Here is a 22,674-nt window from a genome sequence, read left to right as displayed (position 1 = left end):
AGACCGACCACACGCTGAGTAAAGAAATATTTTCTTTTGTCTGTCCTAACCCACCCAACACTCAATTTTAGTGGATTTCCCCTGGTTCTGGTATTATGTGAGAGTGTAAAGAGCATCTCCCTATCCACTCTGTCCATCCCCTGCATAATTTTGTATGTCTCAATCATGTCCCCCCTCAGGCGTCTCTTTTCTAGGCTGAAGAGGCCCAAACACCATAGCCTTTCCTCATAAGGAAGGTGCCCCAGACCCATAATCATCTTGGTCGCTCTCTTTTGCACCTTTTCCATTTCCACTATGTCTTTTTTGAGATGCGGCGACCAGAACTGGACACAATACTCCAGGTGTGGCCTTACCATAGATTTGTACAACGGCATTATAATACTAGCCGTTTTGTTCTCAATACCCTTCCTAATGATCCCAAGCATAGAATTGGCCTTCTTTACTGTCGCCGCACATTGGGTCGACACTTTCATCGACCTGTCCACCACCACCCCAAGATCTCTCTCCTGATCTGTCACAGACAGCTCAGAACCCATCAGCCTATATCTAAAGTTTTGATTTTTTTGCCCCAATGTGCATGACTTTACACTTACTGACATTGAAGCGCATCTGCCATTTTGCTGCCCATTCTGCCAGTCTGGAGAGCTCCTCACAATCACTTCTGGTCTTCACCACTTGGAAAAGTTTGGTGTCGTCTGCAAACTTAGCCACCTCACTGCTCAACCCTGTCTCCAGGTCGTTTATGAAAAGGTTGAAGAGCATCGGTCCCAGGACAGATCCTTGGGGCACACCGCTTTTCACCTCTCTCCATTGTGAAAATTGCCCATTGACACCCACTCTCTGCTTCCTGGCCTCCAACCAGTTCTCAATCCACGAGAGGACCTGTCCTCTAATTCCCTGACTGTGAAGTTTTTTCAGTAGCCTTTGGTGAGGGACCGTGTCAAACGCCTTCTGAAAGTCCAGATATATAATGTCCACGGGTTGTCCCACATCCACATGCCTGTTGACCTTTTCAAAGAATTCTATAAGGTTCGTGAGGCAAGACTTATCCTTACAGAAGCCATGCTGACTCTCCCTCAGCAAGGCCTGTTCGTCTATGTGTTTTGAGATCCTATCTTTGATGAGGCATTCCACCATCTTACCCGGTATGGATGTTAGGCTGACCGGCCTATAGTTTCCCGGGTCCCCCCTCTTTCCCTTTTTAAAAATAGGTGTGACATTTGCTATCCTCCAATCTTCTGGCACCATGGCCGTTTTGAGGGACAAGTTGCATACCTTAGTCAAGAGGTCTGCAACTTCATTCTTCAATTCCTTAATAACTCTTGGGTGGATGCCATCAGGGCCCGGTGACTTATTGATCTTTAATTTATCAATGAGGTCTGAAACATCTTCTCTTTTAACCTCTATCTGACTTAACTCCTCGGTCAGGAGGGTCCGTTCGGGCAGCGGTATCTGCCCGAGGTCTTCTGCCGTGAAGACAGTTGCAAAGAACTCATTTAATTTCTCTGCCATCTCTAAGTCTCCTTTTATCTCCCCTTTCCCTCCCTCACCATCCAGAGGGCCAACCGCTTCTCTGGCGGGTTTCCTGCTTCTAACATATTTGAAGAAGCTTTTATTATTCCCCTTAATGTTGCTGGCCATGCGTTCCTCATAGTCTCGCTTGGCCTCCAGTATCACCTTCTTACATTTCTTTTGCCACAGTTTATGTTCCTTTTTATTCTCCTCATTAGGGCAAGACTTCCATTTATGGAAGGAAGCTTCCTTGCCCTTCACAGCCTCTCTAACTTGGCTGGTTAGCCATGCGGGCACCCTCCTGGATTTAGTGGAACCCTTCTTTCTTTGCGGTATACACCTCTGCTGGGCCTCTATTACTGTTGTTTTAAGCAGCCTCCATGCACTCTGGAGAGATTGGACTCTTTTTACCCTCCCTTTCAACCATCCTCCTCATTTGAGGGAAGTCCGCCTGTCGGAAGTCAAGGGTTTTTGTTAGAGATTTGCCTGGTATTCTTCCCCCAACGTGCACGTCAAAACGGATCGCAGCATGATCACTATTCCCCAATGGCTCAGTAACGTTTACATCTCTAACCAGGTCCTGCGTACCGCACAATATTAAATCCAGAGTCAACTGTCCTCTGGTGGGCTCCGTGACTAGCTGATCTAAGCCACAGTCATTTAGCACGTCAAGAAATCCGGATTCCTTATCGTGACCAGAACACAAATTGACCCAGTCAATATGAGGATAATTGAAGTCCCCCATGATTACAACCCTGTCCCTCCTTGTCACCTCCCTGATCTGTTTCCTCATTTCAAGGTCCCCATCCGATTTCTGGTCTGGAGGACGATAGCACGCCCCTAGTATTACATCGCTGCACAAGCCTGGTAATTTAACCCACAGAGATTCTACGGTGGAGTCGGACCCACCTTCAATCTCTACTTTGCTGGATTCTATCCCTTCCTTAACATAAACGGCCACCCCACCTCCAACATGCCCCTGCCTGTCCCTCCTGTAGAGTTTATAGCCCGGGATTGCAGTATCCCACTGATTCTCCGCATTCCACCAGGTTTCCATTATGCCCACTATGTCAATATTTTCCCTTGTCACCAGACATTCCAGTTCTCCCACCTTTGCTCGTAGACTTCGGGCATTCGCATAAATGCATTTGTACACGGAATGCCCCAGGATGCGCTGCTTATTCGCTCCTTTGTCCCCGCATCCTCTCATTGTGCCAAACCATCTATCACATCCCATCACACTACCTTTCCCAATTTCTTCTCCTACTGTGCCTTTGTCTTGTTGTTCTCTAACCTCCCCATCCTCATCCCATAGGGATGAGGAGTACCGAACCGGATGCCCCTCGGCTCCTGTCGGCCTTCCCCCAGGGATCAGTTTAAAAGCTGCTCTGCCACCTTTTTAATGTTATGCGCCAGCAGTCTGGTTCCATTCTGGTTCAAGTGGAGCCCGTCCCTCTTGTACAGGCCCCGCTTGTCCCAAAAAGTTCCCCAGTGACTAACGAATCTAAACCCCTCCTCCCTACATCACCGTCTCATCCACGCATTGAGACCCCTGATCTCCGCCTGCCTAGTTGGCCCTGCGCGTGGAACAGGTAGCACTTCAGAGAACGCTACCTTTGAGGTCCTGGCTTTCAGCTTCCTGCCTAAAAGCCTAAATTTGGCCTCCAGGACCTCCCAGCTACACTTGCCCACGTCGTTGGTGCCGACATGCACCACAGCCGCTACCTCTCCCCCAGCACTGTCTACTAGCCTGTCTAGACAAGAAGTGATGTCCACAACCTTCGCACCAGGCAGGCAAGTCACCATGCGGTCCTCACATCCGTCGCAAACCCCCCTCTCTATGTTTCTAATAATCGAATCCCCCACTACAAGAAGCCCCCGACCCCCCTCCTGCCGAGGAGTATCCCGAGTGTGTTTGGATACGGGCCCATCCCCTGGAGAAGGGGTCCCCCCTAGGGGATTGTTTCCCTCCTCTCCAGGATGACGTCCTCCAGTCCCGAGACTTCCCACCCGGGCAGCCGAGGAGCTGCACGCCTGAGGTTGGGACGAAGCCTGATCGTCCCCAGAAGTCTCCCCACGGTCCTCCTCTGCCTGCCTGCGCTTCTCCAGGTCGGCCACCAAGGCTTCAAGGGAGCGGACGCGTTCCCTGAGACCCTGGAGCTCCTTGCACCGAGGACACACCCATGACTTATGCCCCAGAGGCATATAATCATACATGTGGCACTCGATGCAGAACACTGGATAGCCCCCACCCTGCTGCTGGCTGTCTGACTGCATAGCTTGTTGTTGTTGTTGTTTTATTATTTAGGGGTCCTTTTATAAACCCTACACTGTATAGCAGCCCTCTTCTCAAGGGAAGAGGAAGGGCAGTGTATGGGGCCCTGGCCTCCTCGCCCTGCTGCTGCATTCGCCCAGATGCTAAACTCTCGTGCCTTACCTGGCACTTAGTTCCCGAGGCACTTGGTTCCCAGAGGCCACACGCGTCTGGAGAGAGCCTCACGCGATGGCCGGCCTAGCTTTATACTCCTGGCTGGCTCCTCCCCCCTCCTTCCTTCCTGATTGAAAGGGGGCTGGCCTTCCCAGGTGAGTTTACAAAAGCTCAGGAAGGCAAACGGCTGCTGATGGGCGTAACCTACTCTGCAGGCTCCTGAATGGACTGCTTGGATTAGCCTAATGGGGCTCTTAATGGGTTGGGAATTGCCCCTTACTAGGTTCTTTCCCTCCTAGTTCTGTTCTCTTAGGCTGGACTGTTTTTGTAACCTCAAGCTAGTTTTTATTTGGGTTTGTTTAATTATTTATTGCTCTCTAGATCCTGTGTCCCAATTTACTGACCTGTTTAGGTTATGTTCTAACTTAGATTAGGTTTAACCTGGGTTAAGTATAGGTTTAATTTAAACAAGTAGAAAAACCTGCTTTCCACTTTATCCTCCTCCCTTCCTTCGATTAGGTGCTACCTTAGGTGCAGCTAACTTTCAACTTTGATTTAAATGCCTGACCCTTGGGCTCTTACTCACGAGTAGGACTCTGCTCCTCCCTTATGGTGCTAACTTTCAATTTTGATTGGTTGATTTAAAGGTAAGGTTAAGGTTAGAAGACAGGGAGTTAGAAAGACAAAGCGTTAGAATGAGTACACTTACCCTCTCGTCGTCTTCCTCCTCCTCCTCCTCCTCCAAAACTCAGAGGTCTACTTGCCTTCTCCTCGCCCAGATGCTAAACTCTCGTGCCTTACCTGGCACTTAGTTCCCAAGGCATTTGGTTCCCAGAGGCCACACGCGTCTGCGGACAGACACACGCGTCTGTCTGTCAATCATTTTGGTTGTCCTTTCCACACCTTTTCCAGCTGTGCAATATCTTTTTTGCAGCTGTGGTGACCAGAAATGTAGACAATATTCCTAATGTAGCTATATCATGGATTTCTATAGGGGAATTACAATATTAGCAGTTGTATTTTCAATTTCTTTCCAAATGACCTCTGCCTTGGAATTTGCCTTCACAGCTGCAGCACACTGACTCACTGATTTCATTGAGCTATTCACCATGACTCCAACATCTCTTTCCTAGTTGGTCACCCAATAGCTCAGACCCCATTAGCATTGATGTGAAGTTGGGATTTTTTTGCCCCATTGTGCATCACTTTACACTTACTGACATTGAACCGCATTTGTCACAGCCCAATCCAATGTTGGCACAGCAGGACCACCAGGTCCATGCTGTATCTAGCATAGGATTTGAGCAGCTGGACGATCTCCTCAGAATAAGGGAGCATTTGTTCCCTTACCCTGTGTAGCACCCTAGCCTACTCAATGAGGCTATTTGGATCTTTGCCAGCTATTTAGCTGAACCAAGTAGCCGCCTGTAGGGCTTTTAGGCCCAGGATGAAAGTGATGGATACAGAAGAGGTCTGCTCTTCCATCCCTGCCTTTGCTGGATCTGAACTACCCCCCTCCCCAGCCTCCCCCCACCCCGAACACTCCCTCCCTGTGTTGTCCAGCACAACACTTATCTGTCCCAGTGGCTGTCAGGTGGGATGTGGTGCCCGTGGGTCCCCATTGCTTGCTCTCTGGGTGTTGAAGCACTTTACGATGCTTTTACAACACCCAGTGCCATGGTGACCACAGCGCCAGCACTCTCCTACCATAGGCTTGGACTGTTAGTTGTTTATTCACCCAATGCAGAGAGGCCCTTTCACAATCTGTTGTTCCGCCCTGAATAGTTTGATACAATTTGTAAACTTGACCACTAATTAGGAACATATTGTTATTTGCAATGTCTAAAGGTAACCCACTTCAAACAAATATTTGCATTTTAGCTCATTTCATCTGATGAAACATTTTGGTACATGTGTGTGGTTTATGCACAATGCTTTTCAAGTACAAGCAAGATGAGAGAACTGGAATGTCTGGTGACAAGGGAAAACATTTGATATATTGGGCATAACGGAAACCTGGTGGAATGTGGAGAATCAGGGGGATACCACAATCCTGGGCTATAAACTCTACAGGAGGGACAGGGAGGGGTGTGTTAGAGGTGGGGTGGCCATTTATGTTAAGGAAGGGATAGAATCCAGCAAAGTAGAGATTGAAGGTGGGTCTGACTCCATAGAATCTCTATGGGTTAAATTACCAGGCCTGAGGAGTGATGTAATACTGGGGGCATGCTATCATCCTCCAGACCAGAAACCGGAAGGGGACCTTGAAATGAGGAAACAGATCAGGGAGGTGACAAGGAGGGACAGGGTTGTAATCATGGGGGACTTCAATTATCCTCATATTGACTGGGTCAATTTGTGTTCTGGTCACGTAAAGGAGACCGGATTCCTTGACATGCTAAATGACTGTGCCTTAGAGCAGCTAGTCATGGAGCCTACCAGAGGACAGGTGACTCTGGATTTAATATTGTGTGGTACACAGGACCTTGTTAGAGATGTCAATGTTACTGAGCTGTTGGGGAACAGTGATCATGCTGTGATCCGTTTCGACATGCACGTTGTGGGAAGAATACCGGGCAGATCTCTCACAAAAACCCTTAACTTCCGACGAGCAGACTTCCCTCAAATGAGGAGGCTGCTTAGAAGGAGGTTGAAAAGGAAGGTAAAAAGAGTCCAATCTCTACAGAGTGCATGGAGGTTGCTCAAATCAACAGTAATAGAGGGCCAGTGGAAGTGTATACCGCAAAGGAAGAAGGGCCCGACTAAGTCCAGGAGGGTGCCCGCGTGGCTAACCAACCAAGTTAGAGAGGCCATAAAGGGCAAGGAAGCGTCCTTCCATAAATGGAAGTCTTGCCCTAATGAGGAGAATAAAAAGGAACATAAACTGTGGCAAAAGAAATGTAAGAAGGTGATAACAGGAGGCCAAGAGAGACTATGAGGAACAGATGGCCAGCAACATTAAGGGGAATAATAAAAGCTTCTTCAAATATGTTAGAAGCAGGAAACCCGCCAGAGAAGCAGTTGGCCCTCTGGATGGTGAGTGAGGGAAAAGGGAAATAAAAGGAGACTTAGAGATGGCAGAGAAATTAAATTAAATTTTGACATTATATATCTGGACTTTCAGAAGGCGTTTGACACGGTCCCTCACAAAAGGCTACTGAAAAAACTCCACAGTCAGGGAATTAGAGGGCAGGTCCTCTCCTGGATTGAGACCTGGTTGAAGACCAGGAAACAGAGAGTGGGTGTCAATGGGCAATTTTCACAATGGAAAGAGGTGAAAAGTGGTGTGCCCCAAGGATCTGTCCTGGGACCGATGCTCTTCAACCTTTTCATAAACGACCTGGAGACAGGGTTGAGCAGTGAGGTGGCTAAGTTTGCAGACGACACCAAACTTTTCCGAGTGGTGAAGACCAGAAGTGATTGTTAGGAGCTCCAGAAGGATCACTCCAAACTGGCAGAATGGGCAGCAAAAAGGCAGATGTGTTTCAATGTAATTAAGTGTAAAGTCATGCACATTGGGGCAAAAAATCAAAACTTCACATATAGGCTAATGGGTTCTGAGCTGTCTGTGACAGATCAGGAGAGACATCTTGAGGGGGTGGTCAAGTCGATGAAAGTGTCAACCCAATGTGCGGCGACAGTAAAGAAGGCCAATTCTATGCTTGGGATCATTAGAAAAGGTATTGAGAACAAAACGGCTAATATTATAATGCCGTTGTACAAATCGATGGTAAGGCCACGCCTGTAGTATTGTGTCCAGTTCTGGTCGCCGCATCTCAAAAAAGACATAGTGGAAATGGAAAAGGTGCAAAAGAGGGCAACTGAGATGATTGCTGGGCTGGGGCACCTTCCTTATGAGGAAAGGCTATGGCTTTTGGGCCTCTTCAGCCTAGAAAAGAGACGCCTGAAGGGTGACATGATTGAGACATACAAAATTATGCATGGGAAGGATAAAGTGGATAAAGAGATGCTCTTTACACTCTCACATAACACCAGAACCAGGGGACATCCACTAAAATTGAGTGTTGGGAGGGTTAGGACAGACAAAAGAAAATATTTCTTTACTCAGTGTGTGGTTGGTCTGTGGAACTCCTTGCTACAGGATGTGGTGATGGCATCTGGCCTGGATGCCTTTAAAAGGGGATTGGACAAGTTTCTGGAGGAAAAATCTATTACGGGTTACAAGCCATGATGTGTATGTGCAACCTCCTGATTTTAGAAATGGGCTATGTCAGATGCAAGGGAGGGCACCAGGATGAGGTCTCTTGTTATCAGGTGTGCTCCCTGGGACATTTGGTGGGGCCGCTGTGAGATACAGGAAGCTGGAGCTGATGGGCCTATGGCCTGATTCAGTGGGGCTGTTCTTATGTTCTTATGTATGGTATGTTTAACAGTCAAATTCAGGTCTCATCTATACAAAATGTTGAAACTAAGATGACCTTTGCTGCTATATTAATAAAACAACTCATATGGGAGGTAGGAATTAAGGAGCAATGAGGAGATTAGTGTGTCAGAAGTACAATCAGTAATTTATTCTTGTATGCATTTGTCTTGACAAGATTAGGTAACATGATTAGATGACATTTGAGCAAACATCTCCAAGACAACCACAGAGCCTTCATTGAAATTGTCTCTGGCTTTATCAGGGAACAAATTTGTATCAGTATTGTTCGTATCAGTATTGCTTTCCATCAAAAAATATGGAAATAGGCAGATGAAAACTTCACAATAAGCAATGACAAAATGCACTAGCATGTATAGCTAATAGTGTGCTAAAAGCTTAGCCCCAATCTGAGAGATCTACCTAGGAAAAACAAACTACACACAGACAGGGGAATGGTATGTGTGAAACATCCACCAACTTGGATAGCATGTATAGAACCATTTTATAAAAACTGGAATTCCACTGTTTGAGGATTGGATTGTGGTTGGATTCAGAGCCAAAATAGATTATTTGGGGCAATCATGTGTTAATTAAAAACATGCTTTCCGCATCCACTTGTAAAGGTGAGGGAGGTCCACTTTTTATACCCAAAGGAGCTGGTTGAGAATGGTGCAAAGCCTGCGCCCTTCTTGTCTTACCTTGGCATTTCGTACTGCTTTGAAACAGCTCCCCCCCCTTATCACATTCCCCCCTTGTTCCCATACTGGAAGTGAACTGAACAGGTAGGAAATTATTTAATGTAACCAAACATGGCAAGGTGATGTGGGTAACGGGTGGGTTTCGCACCCTCCTTCACAAATTCTTCTTGGTCTGAAACTAGACTTCCACCCTTCCATTAGAGGTGAATGGAGCAAGCACATGTTTAATAGTGCTTCTAGCTTGACTGCCAAGGCCTATATTCTGCCTCTCCACAGAACTACTGATTGGTGGGGTTTCAACACTGCAAGAATTCTACACATTTTTTTTGGAGCAGAAACATAGATTTACTGTACATAATTGTAAAGTTATATTACCCCAATAGGTAACATTTAACATACTATAGTTCTATCCAGTTCCCAAATCATTTTTTAAAAGTAGATTTTTCCCTCCTGTGAGAGTCATTATATGTGTGATGGAGAAGAACAAATTAAAGAGATAGACAGGTAACTTTAGATCTGTTCCTGAAATTTAATCTCTCTTATTCAATGCTGATTAAGCTGATCACATTTTTCGATGTGTTTCATTTGTTGCAGTTGTATGAAAAGGTTGCTCTTTTTCTGACAAATTTAGGTAAGTGATGATAAAAAAAGCTCATCTTTAATGTTTTCAATCCATCCTTCACCTTCAGTTTCTGTATCTATAATGTATATTTTTAGTGGTATTTAAGATACATACACTATTGTGTAAGTTCCTGCATATGCATAGACTATACATTGTATATCTTTCAGCTGCCCAACTAAACATATAAATTCACGTTATAACTTGAGACTGGCTTGGTACCTTTTACAGGTATGCAGCTGCCTTTTTGTTCATGATTTGTATGTGAATATATCCTGTGTTCTGTTTGTACTACTGTGGGGAGGTTTAATCCTCTTTAAACAGGTACTGTTAGTATGTCAAATCCTAGATTGGTAGTAAATCACATACGTGGCATGCAGAAGATGCCATGTTTGTTCCCTGGCTTTCTCTATTTCACTGGCGGCCCAGTCATGAAGTGACCTGATGTGGCTGATTGGGTTATAAGAGTCATTACCCTGAGATAGTATGTATTTTGTACTCCAAACGCCTACCACTGGAACCTGTACGGGATCCAAGCAGACTGGAGGTCTCCTCAGAGTAAGGGGACATTTGTCCCCTTACCCCGAGTAAAGGCCCAGCCTGCTCAATGGGGTTCCTCAAGTCTGTACCACCTATTTTGCTATCGCAGACTTGAGAATACACGTGTTGGGCTTGTGAGCCCAACATGGTGGATAGGATTTCGCAGAGGAGTCCTCCACCAGTTCCAATCCCCTTCTGGGCCTGTCCCACCCTATGTTCTACCCACTGCCTGATCTCCCTCTGCCCCAGAATGTCTCTCCTACGCCCTCCCGCCACCCTCCCCGTGCCGCTTAGCACTTAACTGCTCACTGCTGGTGGCCGGGGCTCTCCTTGGGCACTGACAGGGCCACACAGGCCTCCCTTCTGGTGCTGATTACTCTGTGGGTGGTGCAAATGTCCCTTACAGCACGTTTGCAACACCCACTACTGGTGCAGGGGCTGCATTGTCAGCACCCAGGCAGCACTGGATCAGGCTGTAAGTCAGCTCCTTAAAGCAATTCTATCAATTTAATTAAGGCACTTGGTAGAAATTCACCTAATATAAAAGACTTCAGTACATTAAGAAAACAGGCACTCGGCTTTTTCTGCTTAGCATCCAACTAGCAGGAGCCTCTGGTAAAATGCAGTCACTTCCTATTCATCTCTTGCAGATTTTGCAAGAGCAATTATCAAATGTTAGATTAGAAACTCAGGTTTTTCTACTGGTCCCCTTCCCGTGAGATACTTGCAGATAAAATGGATAAAATTAAATGTGCAATCCTGTGCCCACGTACTTGGGAGGAAGTCCCACTGATTTCACTGGAGCTTATTTCTGACTAGTCATGCACAGGACTGGGCTTGAAAGATCAGCAGTCAGGTTTGCAAATACACTGCCTGTTCCATAGCATGTCAGCAGCGTCTCCAAATATGCCTACTAATCTGAGTCAATGTCTTGCAAGAAATCTGCTGTCCTCTCTTTCACAGAGCAGCCTCGTACTGAGTCTGAGTGGGAGAACAGCTTCACTTTGAAAATGTTTCTTTTTCAATTTGTCAACCTGAACAGCTCTACCTTTTATATTGCATTCTTCCTTGGAAGGTAAGATTAATAAAGACATATTTTCCACATCCAGAAAACCATTGAAAGCTACCAAAGAAGGAACAGACGATAGTGTTTAAAGCATAATTTCACACGTTCCTCAAATCTTTAAAACACAGATTGAAACACATTGTAAAATTTAATCCCAATGTTTCACACTCAAATGTGGAAAGCTTCTTCAGGGGTTGTAAAGAATTTGTATCCTCTCATCTGTCAGTTGACTGCTGGCTTAAGCCATTTCTGCCCAACGTTGCATATGTGCAACAGGGATCAAAGGTGTACACCTGTGGGCTGGGCAGAAGTAGGTTAATTGCCAACTCCTGCTTGAATTTTTATAGGTATACTAACACTCTTTTGCCTATTCATCATTACCACAATTTCTTACATAGGTTTCTTGTCAAAGTTTTTTTTATTCTAGTATATTTGAGTGCTGGAAGCGAGGCATTACTTATACTGAGAGTCTCTTCTTTTTTGTTCATATTGTTTTTATGTTTTTGAATTTCAATGGCCTCTCTATGGATTCTAGTATGGTATTGTTGTACTGTTGAAAGACCCCGAGACTGAAGTTTATTTGGTTGCCAATTCTCACAGCATGCTCTGCCACTGCTGATTTTTCACTTTGCTCTAAGCGGCAGTGGTGTTCATGTTCCTTTACTCTAGTAGTCTCTGTGTAGACTTTCTCACACTCACAAGGAATACGATATTGGTACAGTAAACAAGATGGGGCCTCTAACAAAACATTGGTGTATGCCAATGGTTCCCAAACTGGTGGGTCAAGGCCCACCAGCCTGGGAAGCATGTAGCTCTGGCCCCTTAAGGGGCAGGGAGAGTGAAGGCAGCAATGCAGTCTCCAGGATCGCACTGCTTCTGAGGTGGGGTTGGGTTTCCAATTTACCAGATGGAGTGGGGGGGGGGGATGTGTGGGAAGCCCTGCAGATGCCTCTGTAATAGTAGAAAAACTTGATTGAAAGCCACTTCTGGTGGTTTCCTTCACCTCCTGGAGGTCTGCACTCCATCTGGTAAGTTGGGGAAAAAAACCCTCCTTCTGGCAGCAATGCAATCCTGGGGATTACATTGCTGCCTTCTCCCCCTCCCCTTCACATATTCATAGTTCTCCCAACTCTCTTGTAGGAGTTTGGGAAGCACTGATGTATGCCCATCTTCCTGTGGACTCAGTGGGGCTTGCTTTAGAGTAAGCATCCCCTGGAGCACTCTGTTAGGCTGCAGGCGCTGGGTTGGAGATTTTAGAATGAAACAGTCTTACCATTCTCTCTGTCTTTGTCCATTTCAAATTGTCCCTTTTTTTCCTCTGGATCCTGTCTGTCTTCCCTGACCCTAGCTCTTTCATTCACAATGTGGGGCATAAAGTGCTATCCAGAATTTTACAGTGCAACTGAATAAAACTGAAAGTCTTTTTGGTAATGAGTTTATCACATATTAGAATTACTATTTAAATACAAAAGTGGTTAAAATAAACTACACACAAGATTCTTGACACATCTTTCCCTAAATGAAGCCTTGTATATTTAGCGCCCTTTTCCTAAGAAAAGTTTGGCTGGAATGTTTGTGTTTGACCTTTCTCTGTTCACACACACATCCTGCACATCCAGTTGTTGTGATCAGAAATCCCACACTAAAGATATGCTTATTTCTCTCACATTAAAGATTCACAGGTCACCCTGGTGCCTACTTGAGGCTGATAAACAGATGGAGACTAGAAGAAGTAAGTGCTTTGTTCTAATATTGAGCATTTTCTGTATACTGTTGCACAAACTAAAGCCAAAATGATGTCCTATAGAAGCTATTTGATACAATAGCTCCACCTTTGGGAGGGAGACGGGGAGAATGGATGGATTGATGGGTTTTGCTGCATTGGACCTGGGTGGATTCCTAACTAGAAGGGGGAACTGGTAATGGAATACTTAAAAATGGGTTGTTCAAGTTGATTTTTTTTGTTGTATTTGATATGGGGCATAGATATGGAATGTACTCCTGCACTTCAAAATGGTCTCCTCTTCAAAGCACTAGTGCAAGTGGAGCTACATTTACAGAAGAGCATCTTGGATATTCAGGACAATTATGACTCACTGCACACTACGTTCTACATAAACATTGACTTTAAAGCTTTAAACTGTTTTTTGCCCTCTCTGACTTTCCACAGTGCCACCCTAGTGGATGCCTTATTGATCTCTGTATGCAAATGGGTATTATAATGGTGCTAAAGCAGACTTGGAACAACTTCATGGAATTAGGTTACCCGTAAGTAAAGATGGGATTATTTTTTTTCTTTATTTGTATAATTTGCTCATAAAATGGATAGAATTACCTGCTGGTATCTCCTACTCTTGGGATATGACAGAAGTTAGGAGGGGGTGGCACCTAACATGGGCCACTTGCACTGGTTGCTATCCCCTTCTGGGAGCAGCCAGCATGCCCTCTTTGTCTTCTGTTTTCCCTTTCCCCTCCCAAGCTTTCCATTCTGCCACCACTACAGCATGCAGGACAGCCCATTTTGGCACAGCTGCATGCTATGGTGGGGAAAACGATAGGATTGGGCTGTAGGTGTCTTAACTAAATGTCCTACCCTGTCATTTTCAATATCATAAACATAAATAGAACAAAGGAACAAAGACAAATCTGTTTCCTATCGTGTTTCCCTGAAAATAAGACACTGTCTTATATTTTTGGGGGGGTCAAAAAACACACTAGGTCTTATTTTTGGGGTAGGTCTTATTTTTTTTTAATGTACAACAATCCACCGTCATTCATGTACAAAAATATACTGTACAAAATATCTCCTCAGCACGCAGGAGGATGCCTGCCTGCCTGTCTACTCAGAAGTCAGGCCCTATATAGTTAATGGGACTTACTCCCTGGAAGGTGTGGAGAGCCTCAGAGCCCGGTAGGCAGGGTTGCCTCGCTTGCTGCTTCCCGCCTCAGCTCCTCCTCAGTGTCCTCTGCCCAAGGCAGCACAGCAGGTGCTTTCTAGGTGGCACACGGGAGTGCAGCGTTCCCGGTCATGTTGTCCACCCGCCCTGACCAAGGACCCCTCCCCCCCGTCCTGGCCCTGATCACTACTAGGTCTTTTTCAGGGTAGGTCTTACATTTCAGCAATTCTCAAAAAACACACTAGGTCTTATTTTTGGGGAAGCACGGTACCTGACTGCAGTTAAGTTTCAAAAATGGCTAATGGTTTAAAAAATGGCATTCAGCGTATTTATCTTCTCACAAAATAACCTTATTTATACAAATAATATGGGGATGTCCAAAATAGCTGGATAATCTGATGTATGAATTAATAGAAGTAGAATGGAGCCATTAAGTTTGTATGGTCACAGGTGCAATATGAGGGAAGGCAGGCAATGTTGAAATCAATCAGTTTTGGAAAATGAGCACTTTTTTAAGAAGAAAAATTCATTTGTGCAGGTTAATCCAGAATTGGTGGACCAGAAGAAGATTGCGACAGGAGCATGGCTCACAGCGAAAAGCGTGCTTCCCACAATGGGAGAAAGACTACAACCTTCAGCCTATGAATGCCTATGGCCTCTTTGATGAATACTTAGAAATGAGTATGAAAATCTCTCCCTTTACTTTGTTTCATCATAGTGCCATTTATATTTCACCTAGCAATGGAGATTATTGCTGGAGCACTTGCAAAAATACTTTAATGTCCTGTCTCACTGCACATGATTAGGGACATGTGCATTCATGCCCTGGCCCTTTCATTTGCACCAGGTATTCATTGATTCCCTTTATACCTTCCAGTTTAAATCTGATCATTTAGCTTTCACCCTGACCTCACAGTCTCCTTTCCTTTGTCTCACCACTACATGACTCACCATGAAAGTAAAGGCAAGTCTATTTGGATAAATACAGTAATATATGCATGGTCAGATCATATTCTTTAATGTATGCCAACATTAAAACAAACCAAAGCTTATTGAAGTCACATACAAAAAGAACCAGGCCATTGTAAACAACTTAGGGCCCAATCCTATCCAACTTTCCAGCATCGGTGCAACCTCAATGCAGCCCCGAGGTAAGGGAACAAATGTTCCCATACCTTGAGAAGGCCTCTGTGACTGCCTTCCCATCACAGGAAGCAATGCATACCCCATGGGTACAGCAGCACCGGCACTGGAAAATTGGATAGGAAAGGGCCCTTAGAAGGCCAGTTACTCTAATACAGGGGTGCCCAAACCCGGCCCTGGGGCCACTTGCAGCCCTCAAGGCTTATCAATGCAGCCTTCAGGGATCCCCTAGTCTCCAATGAGCCTCTGGCCCTCTGGAGATTGGAGCCCGCAGTGGCCTGACGCAACTGCTCTCAGCGTGAGGGCGACTGTTTGACCTCTTGCATGAGCTTTGGGATGAGGGATCTCTCCACTGCTTGCTGTTTCATGTCTGTGATGCAGTAGAGGCAGCAAAGGAAAGGCCAGCCTTGCTTTGTGCAAGGCCTTTATAGGCCTTGAGCTATTGCAAGACCTTCTTTCATTCATATGTTCATCTTTAATATATACATTTATGTAAACTTATGTAAATTTATTCAAATTTTAAATGTAAATTAATTCTTTTTCCCCCCTGGCCCCCGACACAGTGTCAGAGAGATGATGTGGCCCTCCTGCCAAAAACTTTGGACACCCCTGCTCTAACAGAAGGAGTGCTCTATATAGCAGGACACAGAACTAAAAGACTGGCATCCAATCAATACCAGATTCTATTTCAGAAGAAAAGTACGGGAGAAAACAACTATATGTAGAGCCAGGAAGCAGGCTTAGGGGAACCCGTAGCTGGGAAAGAAGGAACAGACCTTTGAGCCATGACCACCAAAAGTGTCACATACAGACACCATGGTTTCAGAATACTATCATGGTAGCATCTGTCCATCTCCCCAACCTGAAACATATAACTAACTCGAATTCTGAAACATGAAACCAAAGAGCCTGATTGGGAGTCCATCTACTCACAGGTAGGTGCCACAGTTCACTAACTGAAGTGGTGGTCTGGAGCACCTAACTGCAAATACATTTACTTTTGTGTAGGAACTGAGGCTTTGCTATTGGCCCTCATTTTGTCTTTATAATATACCTGTGCTGATGTGAAATTGTGAGGAGCAGCACAAGAACAAAGGTGTACAAGTGGTACAAATGGAGGAATAAATTAGAATGAAGGAGAGAAAGTCTGAACTGGGAGCAATGGTGCACATCTTCTTTAAAAGAACGGCACATCATTCTGGATTTTTTCTATGTATGGTTGAATACAATGTCATCTTTCTGCGTTCACAGTTCTTCAGTTTGGATTCACAACCATCTTTGTGGCAGCTTTTCCACTTGCTCCACTTCTGGCCTTACTTAACAACATTATTGAAATCCGGCTTGATGCGTACAAATTTGTCACCCAGTGGAGACGGCCACTAGCTTCAAGAGCCAAAGATATAGGTGAGCTGTTTATCATTTTATGTGTAAAGGGTTCATGCAGGTGCATAATTGTCTCATATCTTAGAATTGTTAATGACTACTGCAACAGATAGAAAGCTGAATTTGCTGTCCAAAGCACTTTGGTTATTAAACAAAAAGTCTGAAACAGGAGACTGTTACCTCTTTCAAATTCTGGGATGTGAAGCTTTCTCATAACAAAAGAGAAGAGCAGTATGGAGATGACTCCAGAGGCCACCACAACACCCACAACGAATGCATTCTGTACAAGCAGTGCTTATATTGGTGTCTGCATTTCTGATATTTGTAGTTTGAATGGAACATGAGTGGCAGAGTGAATCATCCGTTTGAAAGTGCTGGTTTCCCACTAGTGACACTTAACTGATAACAACAACAACAACAACAACAACAACTTTATTTTTACCCTGCCTTCCCCCCCCCCCCCCAAGGGACTCAAGGCGGCTTACAACAGGTTAAAAACATAATTTAAAACAAATAAAAACATATTAACACATATCATAAAAACAGCAGTCAGATAAAAAATAGTCCGGTAAAAAGAGCATAGAGCAGCAGCAAATCATAAAAAAATCAGGCCTGTAAAAAATATAAAAGATGTTAAATTTTTAACTCAGAAGGCTTGTTTAAACAGAAGGGTTTTCAGGCCTTGCCGAAAAGTCTCAAGAGAGGGAGCCATTCTTAAGTCAAGGGGAAGGGAGTTCCATAGCATTGGTGCCACTACTGAGAAGGCCCTATTTCTTGCCGCTGCCCCACGTACCTCCCTAGGCGGCGGCACTTGTAAAAAGGCTTTCTCTGATGACCTAAGAGGACGAGCCGGATTGTATGGGAGAAGGCAATCTCTAAGATACCCTGGCCCAGAGCAGTATAGGGCTTTAAAGGTCAAAACCAGCACCTTGAATTGGGCCCAGAAACGAATGGGCAGCCAATGCAGCCGCTCAAGAAGCAGACTGATAGGGTCGAACTGCCTACCTCCAGTAACCCCACGGGCCGCCGCATTCTGCACTAGTTGCAGTTTCCGAACTGTCTTCAAGGGCAGCTCCACATAGAGCGCGTTACAGTAATCTAACCTCAATGTCACCGAGGCATGGATCATCGTGGCCAGGTCTGCACGATCCAAGTACGGCCGCAGCTGGCGCACCAGCCGAAGCTGAGCGAAGGCCCCCCTAGCCACAGCCGCCACCTGGGAATCCAGGAGCAGCTGCGAGTCCAGGTGGACCCCCAAGCTGCAGACCTGCTCCTTCAGAGGGAGTGCAACCCCATTCAGCGCAAGCCGATAGTCCAGCACCTGCATTGAGGATTTCCGAACCAGGAGAGCCTCTGTCTTATCCGGATTTAATTTCAGCTTGTTAGCCCCCATCCAGATCCTCACTGCCTCCAGACAGCACTCCAGGCCCTTAACCGCCACCCTGGAGTCTGGAGGGAAGGAGAGATAGAGCTGGGTGTCATCAGCATATTGATGGCACCCCACTCCAAACCCCCAGATGACCTGTCCCAGAGGCTTCATGTAGATGTTAAATAGCATGGGGAACAGAATTGAGCCCTGCGGCACCCCGCACCTCAAGGGCCAGGTTGTCGAACGGGCATCCCCCAGCACCACCATCTGGGACCGATCCTCCAAGTAGGAGCGGAACCACCGCATAACAGTGCTTCCAACTCCCAACTTGGCCAATCGGCCCAGAAGGATACCATGGTCGATGGTATCGAAAGCCACTGAGAGGTCCAGCAGGACCAACAGGGATGCACTCCCCCTGTCCAGTCCCCGGTGTAGGTCATCCACCAAGGTGACCAAGGCGGTTTCCGTCCCAAAGCCCGGCCTGAAGCCAGATTGAAAAGGATCCAGATAATCCGCTTCATCCAAGACTCTCTGGAGTTGGGACGCCACCACCCGCTCAATTACCTTGCCCAGAAACGGGATGTTGGAGACTGGCCGATAGTTATCTAGCACAGTGGAATCCAGGGAGGGCTTCTTCAGGAGGGGGCGAACCACTGCCCGTTTCAAAGCGAGTGGTAATGTCCCCTCCATCAAGGAAGAGTTGACCACCCTCCCTGTCCACTCAGCCAGTCCACCCCAGTCAGCTCTTATCAGCCAAGCTGGGCAAGGGTCAAACAGGCAGGCAGATGGCCTCACACTCCAAAGGAGTCTGTCCACATCCTCAGGCTGTACAAGCTGAAAAGAATCCCACAACACTGGACAAGCAGTTGCCAAGGGGACATCGTCAGACATTGTCAATGTGGCATCCAAGTTGTGATGAATACGATCGATTTTATCTGTGAAATGTTGCTCAAACACATCACAGCGGCTGACCGTGTATTCCTCCTGGTCTACTGGAGGGGCCTGATAGAGGAGGCCCCACACCACAAGGAACAGCTCTGCCGGACGGATGTCAGCAGACGCAATGGTAGCAGAGAAGAACGATCTCTTCGCTGCTACCACCGCCACGGAATAGGCTCTGTAATGAACTCTACTCCATGTCCGATCGGATTTATCCCAAGTTTTCTGCCACCGTCGCTCTAGACACCTGCCCTGCCGCTTCATCATTCACAGCTCCTCAGTGAACCAAGGAGCCGCTCCTAGTCTGCGACGTGGCAGAGGTCGCTCCGGAGCAATCTCATCCACTGCCCTGGTCATTTCCCCATTCCAGAGGTCAACCAGGGCCTCAGATGAGACGCCAGTCTTGGCAGTGGGGAAATCCCCCAGAGCCCTCAGGAAACCTTCAGGATCCATTAGCCTCGGGGGCGGACCATAGAAAACGGCCCCCCCGTCTCTGCGGAGGTAGGAAGTCGCAACAAGCCTAAACCTTACCAGGAAGTGATCTGTCCATGACAACGGAGTGAACTTGATCTCCTCTACATCCAGATCACTGCCCCCGTGCCCAGCTGTAAACACCAGGTCCAGCCTGTGTCCTGCAGTACGTGTCGGGGCCAAGATCTTCTGGGACAGGCCCATGGTTGTCATGGCAGCCATGAAATACTGAGCTGACCTGCCGCAGGGGCCTCGGCATGAACATTGATGTCCCCCAGCACTAGTAGGCGGGGGGCCTCCAATGCCACCCCCGAGATCACCCCGGTCAGCTCAGGCAGGGAGAGTATTGGGCAGCAGGGCGGGCGGTACACCAACAGAATCCCAATCCTGTCCAGTCCTCTCAACACAACATGCAGGCACTTGAACCCAGCAAACTGCTAGACAGGGCACCTGGTAAGGGAGATGGACTTACGATAGACCATTGCAACTCCTCCTCCCCATCCCTGCAATCTTGGCTGCTGCAACACCTGGAAACCTGGTGGACAAAGTTCGGAGAGACTAACTCCTCCCGCCATGTCCAAACAGGTCTCCGTAATACATACCAGGACAGCTTTCTCATCCAGGATTATATCCCGGATGATGCAGGTTTTGTTATTCACTGACCTGGCATTCAAAAGCAGCAGCTTCAGATCCAGGGACTCACCGCCAAGACCACCAGGCATCCGAGAATTGGGGGAAGGACCAGAAGGAGAGATGATCTGCCTATGATGAACTCTCCTTCTCCTGTAATGGCCTGTCCAGCCCCCACCGCCATATCTCCCCTGGCCCGTCACTCTCTTGGTAGTGGCACCCCTCCCTTCCCCTGAGCTCCCTCCTAAAAAGAAACACATGTGGCGAGGCCCATCTTCTGAGACTGGCCTATACAGAGAGAAACACCCAGCAGGACTGCTTATAAAAAGATAAAAACAATGCAAGCCTAGCAGTGGGTGTCTCACAGGCCAATCCTCTGCTGGAAAAAAGACTGTGCTCCCCTAAGGATTTCAGTTGCTCCTCTCCCCTGCCTTAAACAGAAGGGGGGGGGATAATCCGACCGCTGCTTCAGTCCGCCAACCAGGAAGGGAGCCTTGGTCTTCTGGGCACGAGCCACAGGCTAAGAGCCACGGGCCAAGAGTCCTTCGGCTTGCGCCAAAGGCTCGTGCCTCTGGCAAGCCAGAGGCTTAAGTAGTTTACCTGCAAGGAGAAAGGAGCCACTCGTCAGTCCAGAGACCAGACACAGGTGTTCCCAATCACAAGCTCCTTCCTCCACCCTCCGGGTAGCTGACCCTTTGCTCACTCAAGTGATGCATCCCAGCATTGTTTGTGAAAATGCCCATGTACAATAGCTGATGCAAGCACGTCGTCAGAAGGAAAGCACTAGCTTCTTCTCTCTTCTGCTCTGCCTGCCAAGTCACCTCACAAATATGGAATGGGTTTGTTGCTCTCAAAAGCAACCCCCATGGAAAGTAAGAACTCAACCTTTATTTGAATTGTGTGCTAAGGCAGTGATTTATCTCTTTTAGCAGGGGGCAGGGCGACTGAGTAACAGGAAGATGTGCCTACTTTTGGGGGACACAGCTTGGGAAAGCATTTTAGATCATCAGTAGCTAGTAATCTCAGGTCAATACCAGGAAAGCACAACCATTTACACTAAGGAAAGCATGCTAATTAACTAATTAAGTGGGAAATTAAGTAGGAAATACTAATAACTTCCAGCTGTTGTCCCTGCAATTAATACGTTTTCTCCATTGCACAGGAATCTGGTATGGAATTCTGGAAGGCATAGGAATTCTTTCTGTCATCACAAATGCATTTGTAATAGCGGTTACTTCTGATTTCATTCCCCGGCTCGTTTATGCTTACAAATATGGACCATGCGCAGGTCAAGGGCAGGCTGGACAAAAGTAAGTTTTATTTTAGGGAACAAGCCACTAAATCACCCAAGTCTCCATTTCCGGAGCAGACTAAAGTGTATTGCATCAGGGTCTTTAAGGGTCTTTAAGGGTTCATCTCGGTGGTCCCAGACCTGATTGGCTTCTGGGTACATTAAGACAGATACAAGCCTCTACTTATGGAATTATGACTTTACAGAAGCCTGGCATAGGTCTGGCATGGATTGTGCACTCCACCTTTCATCCTTCATTTAAAGATGAAGCAAGGGGACCAAGGGGCCGGTAGGACACTGACTCCACCTGTGGTGGATTGGAGGACGGCGCACAGCAGGCACCACCATTTGCTGTTGATGCCTATGCTGGGTGTCCTTTTGTAAGTACAGGGCTTGTAGTAGTAGTAAGCAGCAGTGATATGTCTCCCTGTGTCTCTCCCTCTCCTCTTTGCTCTGCACTGTCTGAACTGGAACTGGTGGGAGATTTAGGATGGCCAAAAGAGGTATTTCTTCACACAGCTCATAATCAGGCTGAGGAGTTGGCTGCCACAAGCGTAGATGGCTTTAAATTGGGAATTGCACAATTACTAGGAGGAAAGGTCATGGCTGTATCTGTCTTCCGCTTCAGAGGCGGTGGGCCTCTAAATACCAGTTGCAAGGGAGCAATGGTGGGAGAGAAGGATGTCTTCCTCTCCTGCTTGTGGGCTTCCCAGGACTATCCACTGGGCCTCCGGATGCTGGACTAGATGGGCCTTTGGCCTGATCCAGCAGGGCTCTTCTTATGTTCTTAGGCTATGTTGCTGATAATTATGTATACATTTCAAAGGTTTGCCCTGGCAGTTTTACAGGTGTCCTGCTCCTAAGAATGTTAAACACAAAAGCCTTAGCTTAGTATCTAAGCAGTTTTGCACAAAAGGTATCTCATTGAGCACTTGCTTGACTTATTACTGGTGCACAGGGGAGGGTTTTGTCTATATGCTTTTTGGCATATTTTGGATGTCATTGCAGTTTTGTCACAGTGGCAGAAAATGAGCAGTTGAAGTTACAGTTTGTGATTGGCAGTGCTACTAACTCATTATCCTGTCACCGATTTGGCAGTTCAGTACATGCTGGAGGGGAAACAAATGTTCTGTTTCCATAATAAGTTATACAGAATTCTTCTTTCATTACTAGAGAATTCCGTCTGATTGGAAGGTGTTGGGTTGTTGCCTCCCCTTGCTAACATTAGTTATAGCTACAAGGCATCCAAGGCTTAGGTTTTTGCTTTCTAGATTTTTTTTAAAGCCAGCATGACAAAAGGGAAT

At 46.5% G+C, this 22,674-nt stretch overlaps 1 protein-coding gene across 5 annotated transcripts in view; it reads left to right on the top strand.

Annotated features, from left to right (window-relative positions):
• ANO4 (anoctamin 4) overlaps nucleotides 1-22,674 on the top strand; it is a 121,327-nt gene that overhangs the window by 86,865 nt on the left and 11,788 nt on the right. For all 5 annotated transcript variants that reach the window (XM_066633243.1, XM_066633245.1, XM_066633246.1 and 2 more), the window contains 7 exons: nucleotides 9,617-9,653; nucleotides 11,145-11,256; nucleotides 12,922-12,979; nucleotides 13,418-13,515; nucleotides 14,683-14,825; nucleotides 16,539-16,691; nucleotides 21,242-21,389. In XM_066633243.1, coding sequence (XP_066489340.1) covers nucleotides 9,617-9,653; nucleotides 11,145-11,256; nucleotides 12,922-12,979; nucleotides 13,418-13,515; nucleotides 14,683-14,825; nucleotides 16,539-16,691; nucleotides 21,242-21,389 — 749 coding nt within the window. The remainder of the gene's footprint in view (nucleotides 1-9,616; nucleotides 9,654-11,144; nucleotides 11,257-12,921; nucleotides 12,980-13,417; nucleotides 13,516-14,682; nucleotides 14,826-16,538; nucleotides 16,692-21,241; nucleotides 21,390-22,674) is intronic.

This window comes from Tiliqua scincoides, chromosome 7 (genome assembly GCF_035046505.1).
Source record: "Tiliqua scincoides isolate rTilSci1 chromosome 7, rTilSci1.hap2, whole genome shotgun sequence".
Taxonomy (NCBI): Eukaryota; Metazoa; Chordata; class Lepidosauria; order Squamata; family Scincidae; genus Tiliqua; species Tiliqua scincoides.
The sequence above is the reverse complement of the archived record's forward strand: the minus strand, read 5'-3'. Positions and strand labels throughout refer to the sequence as shown.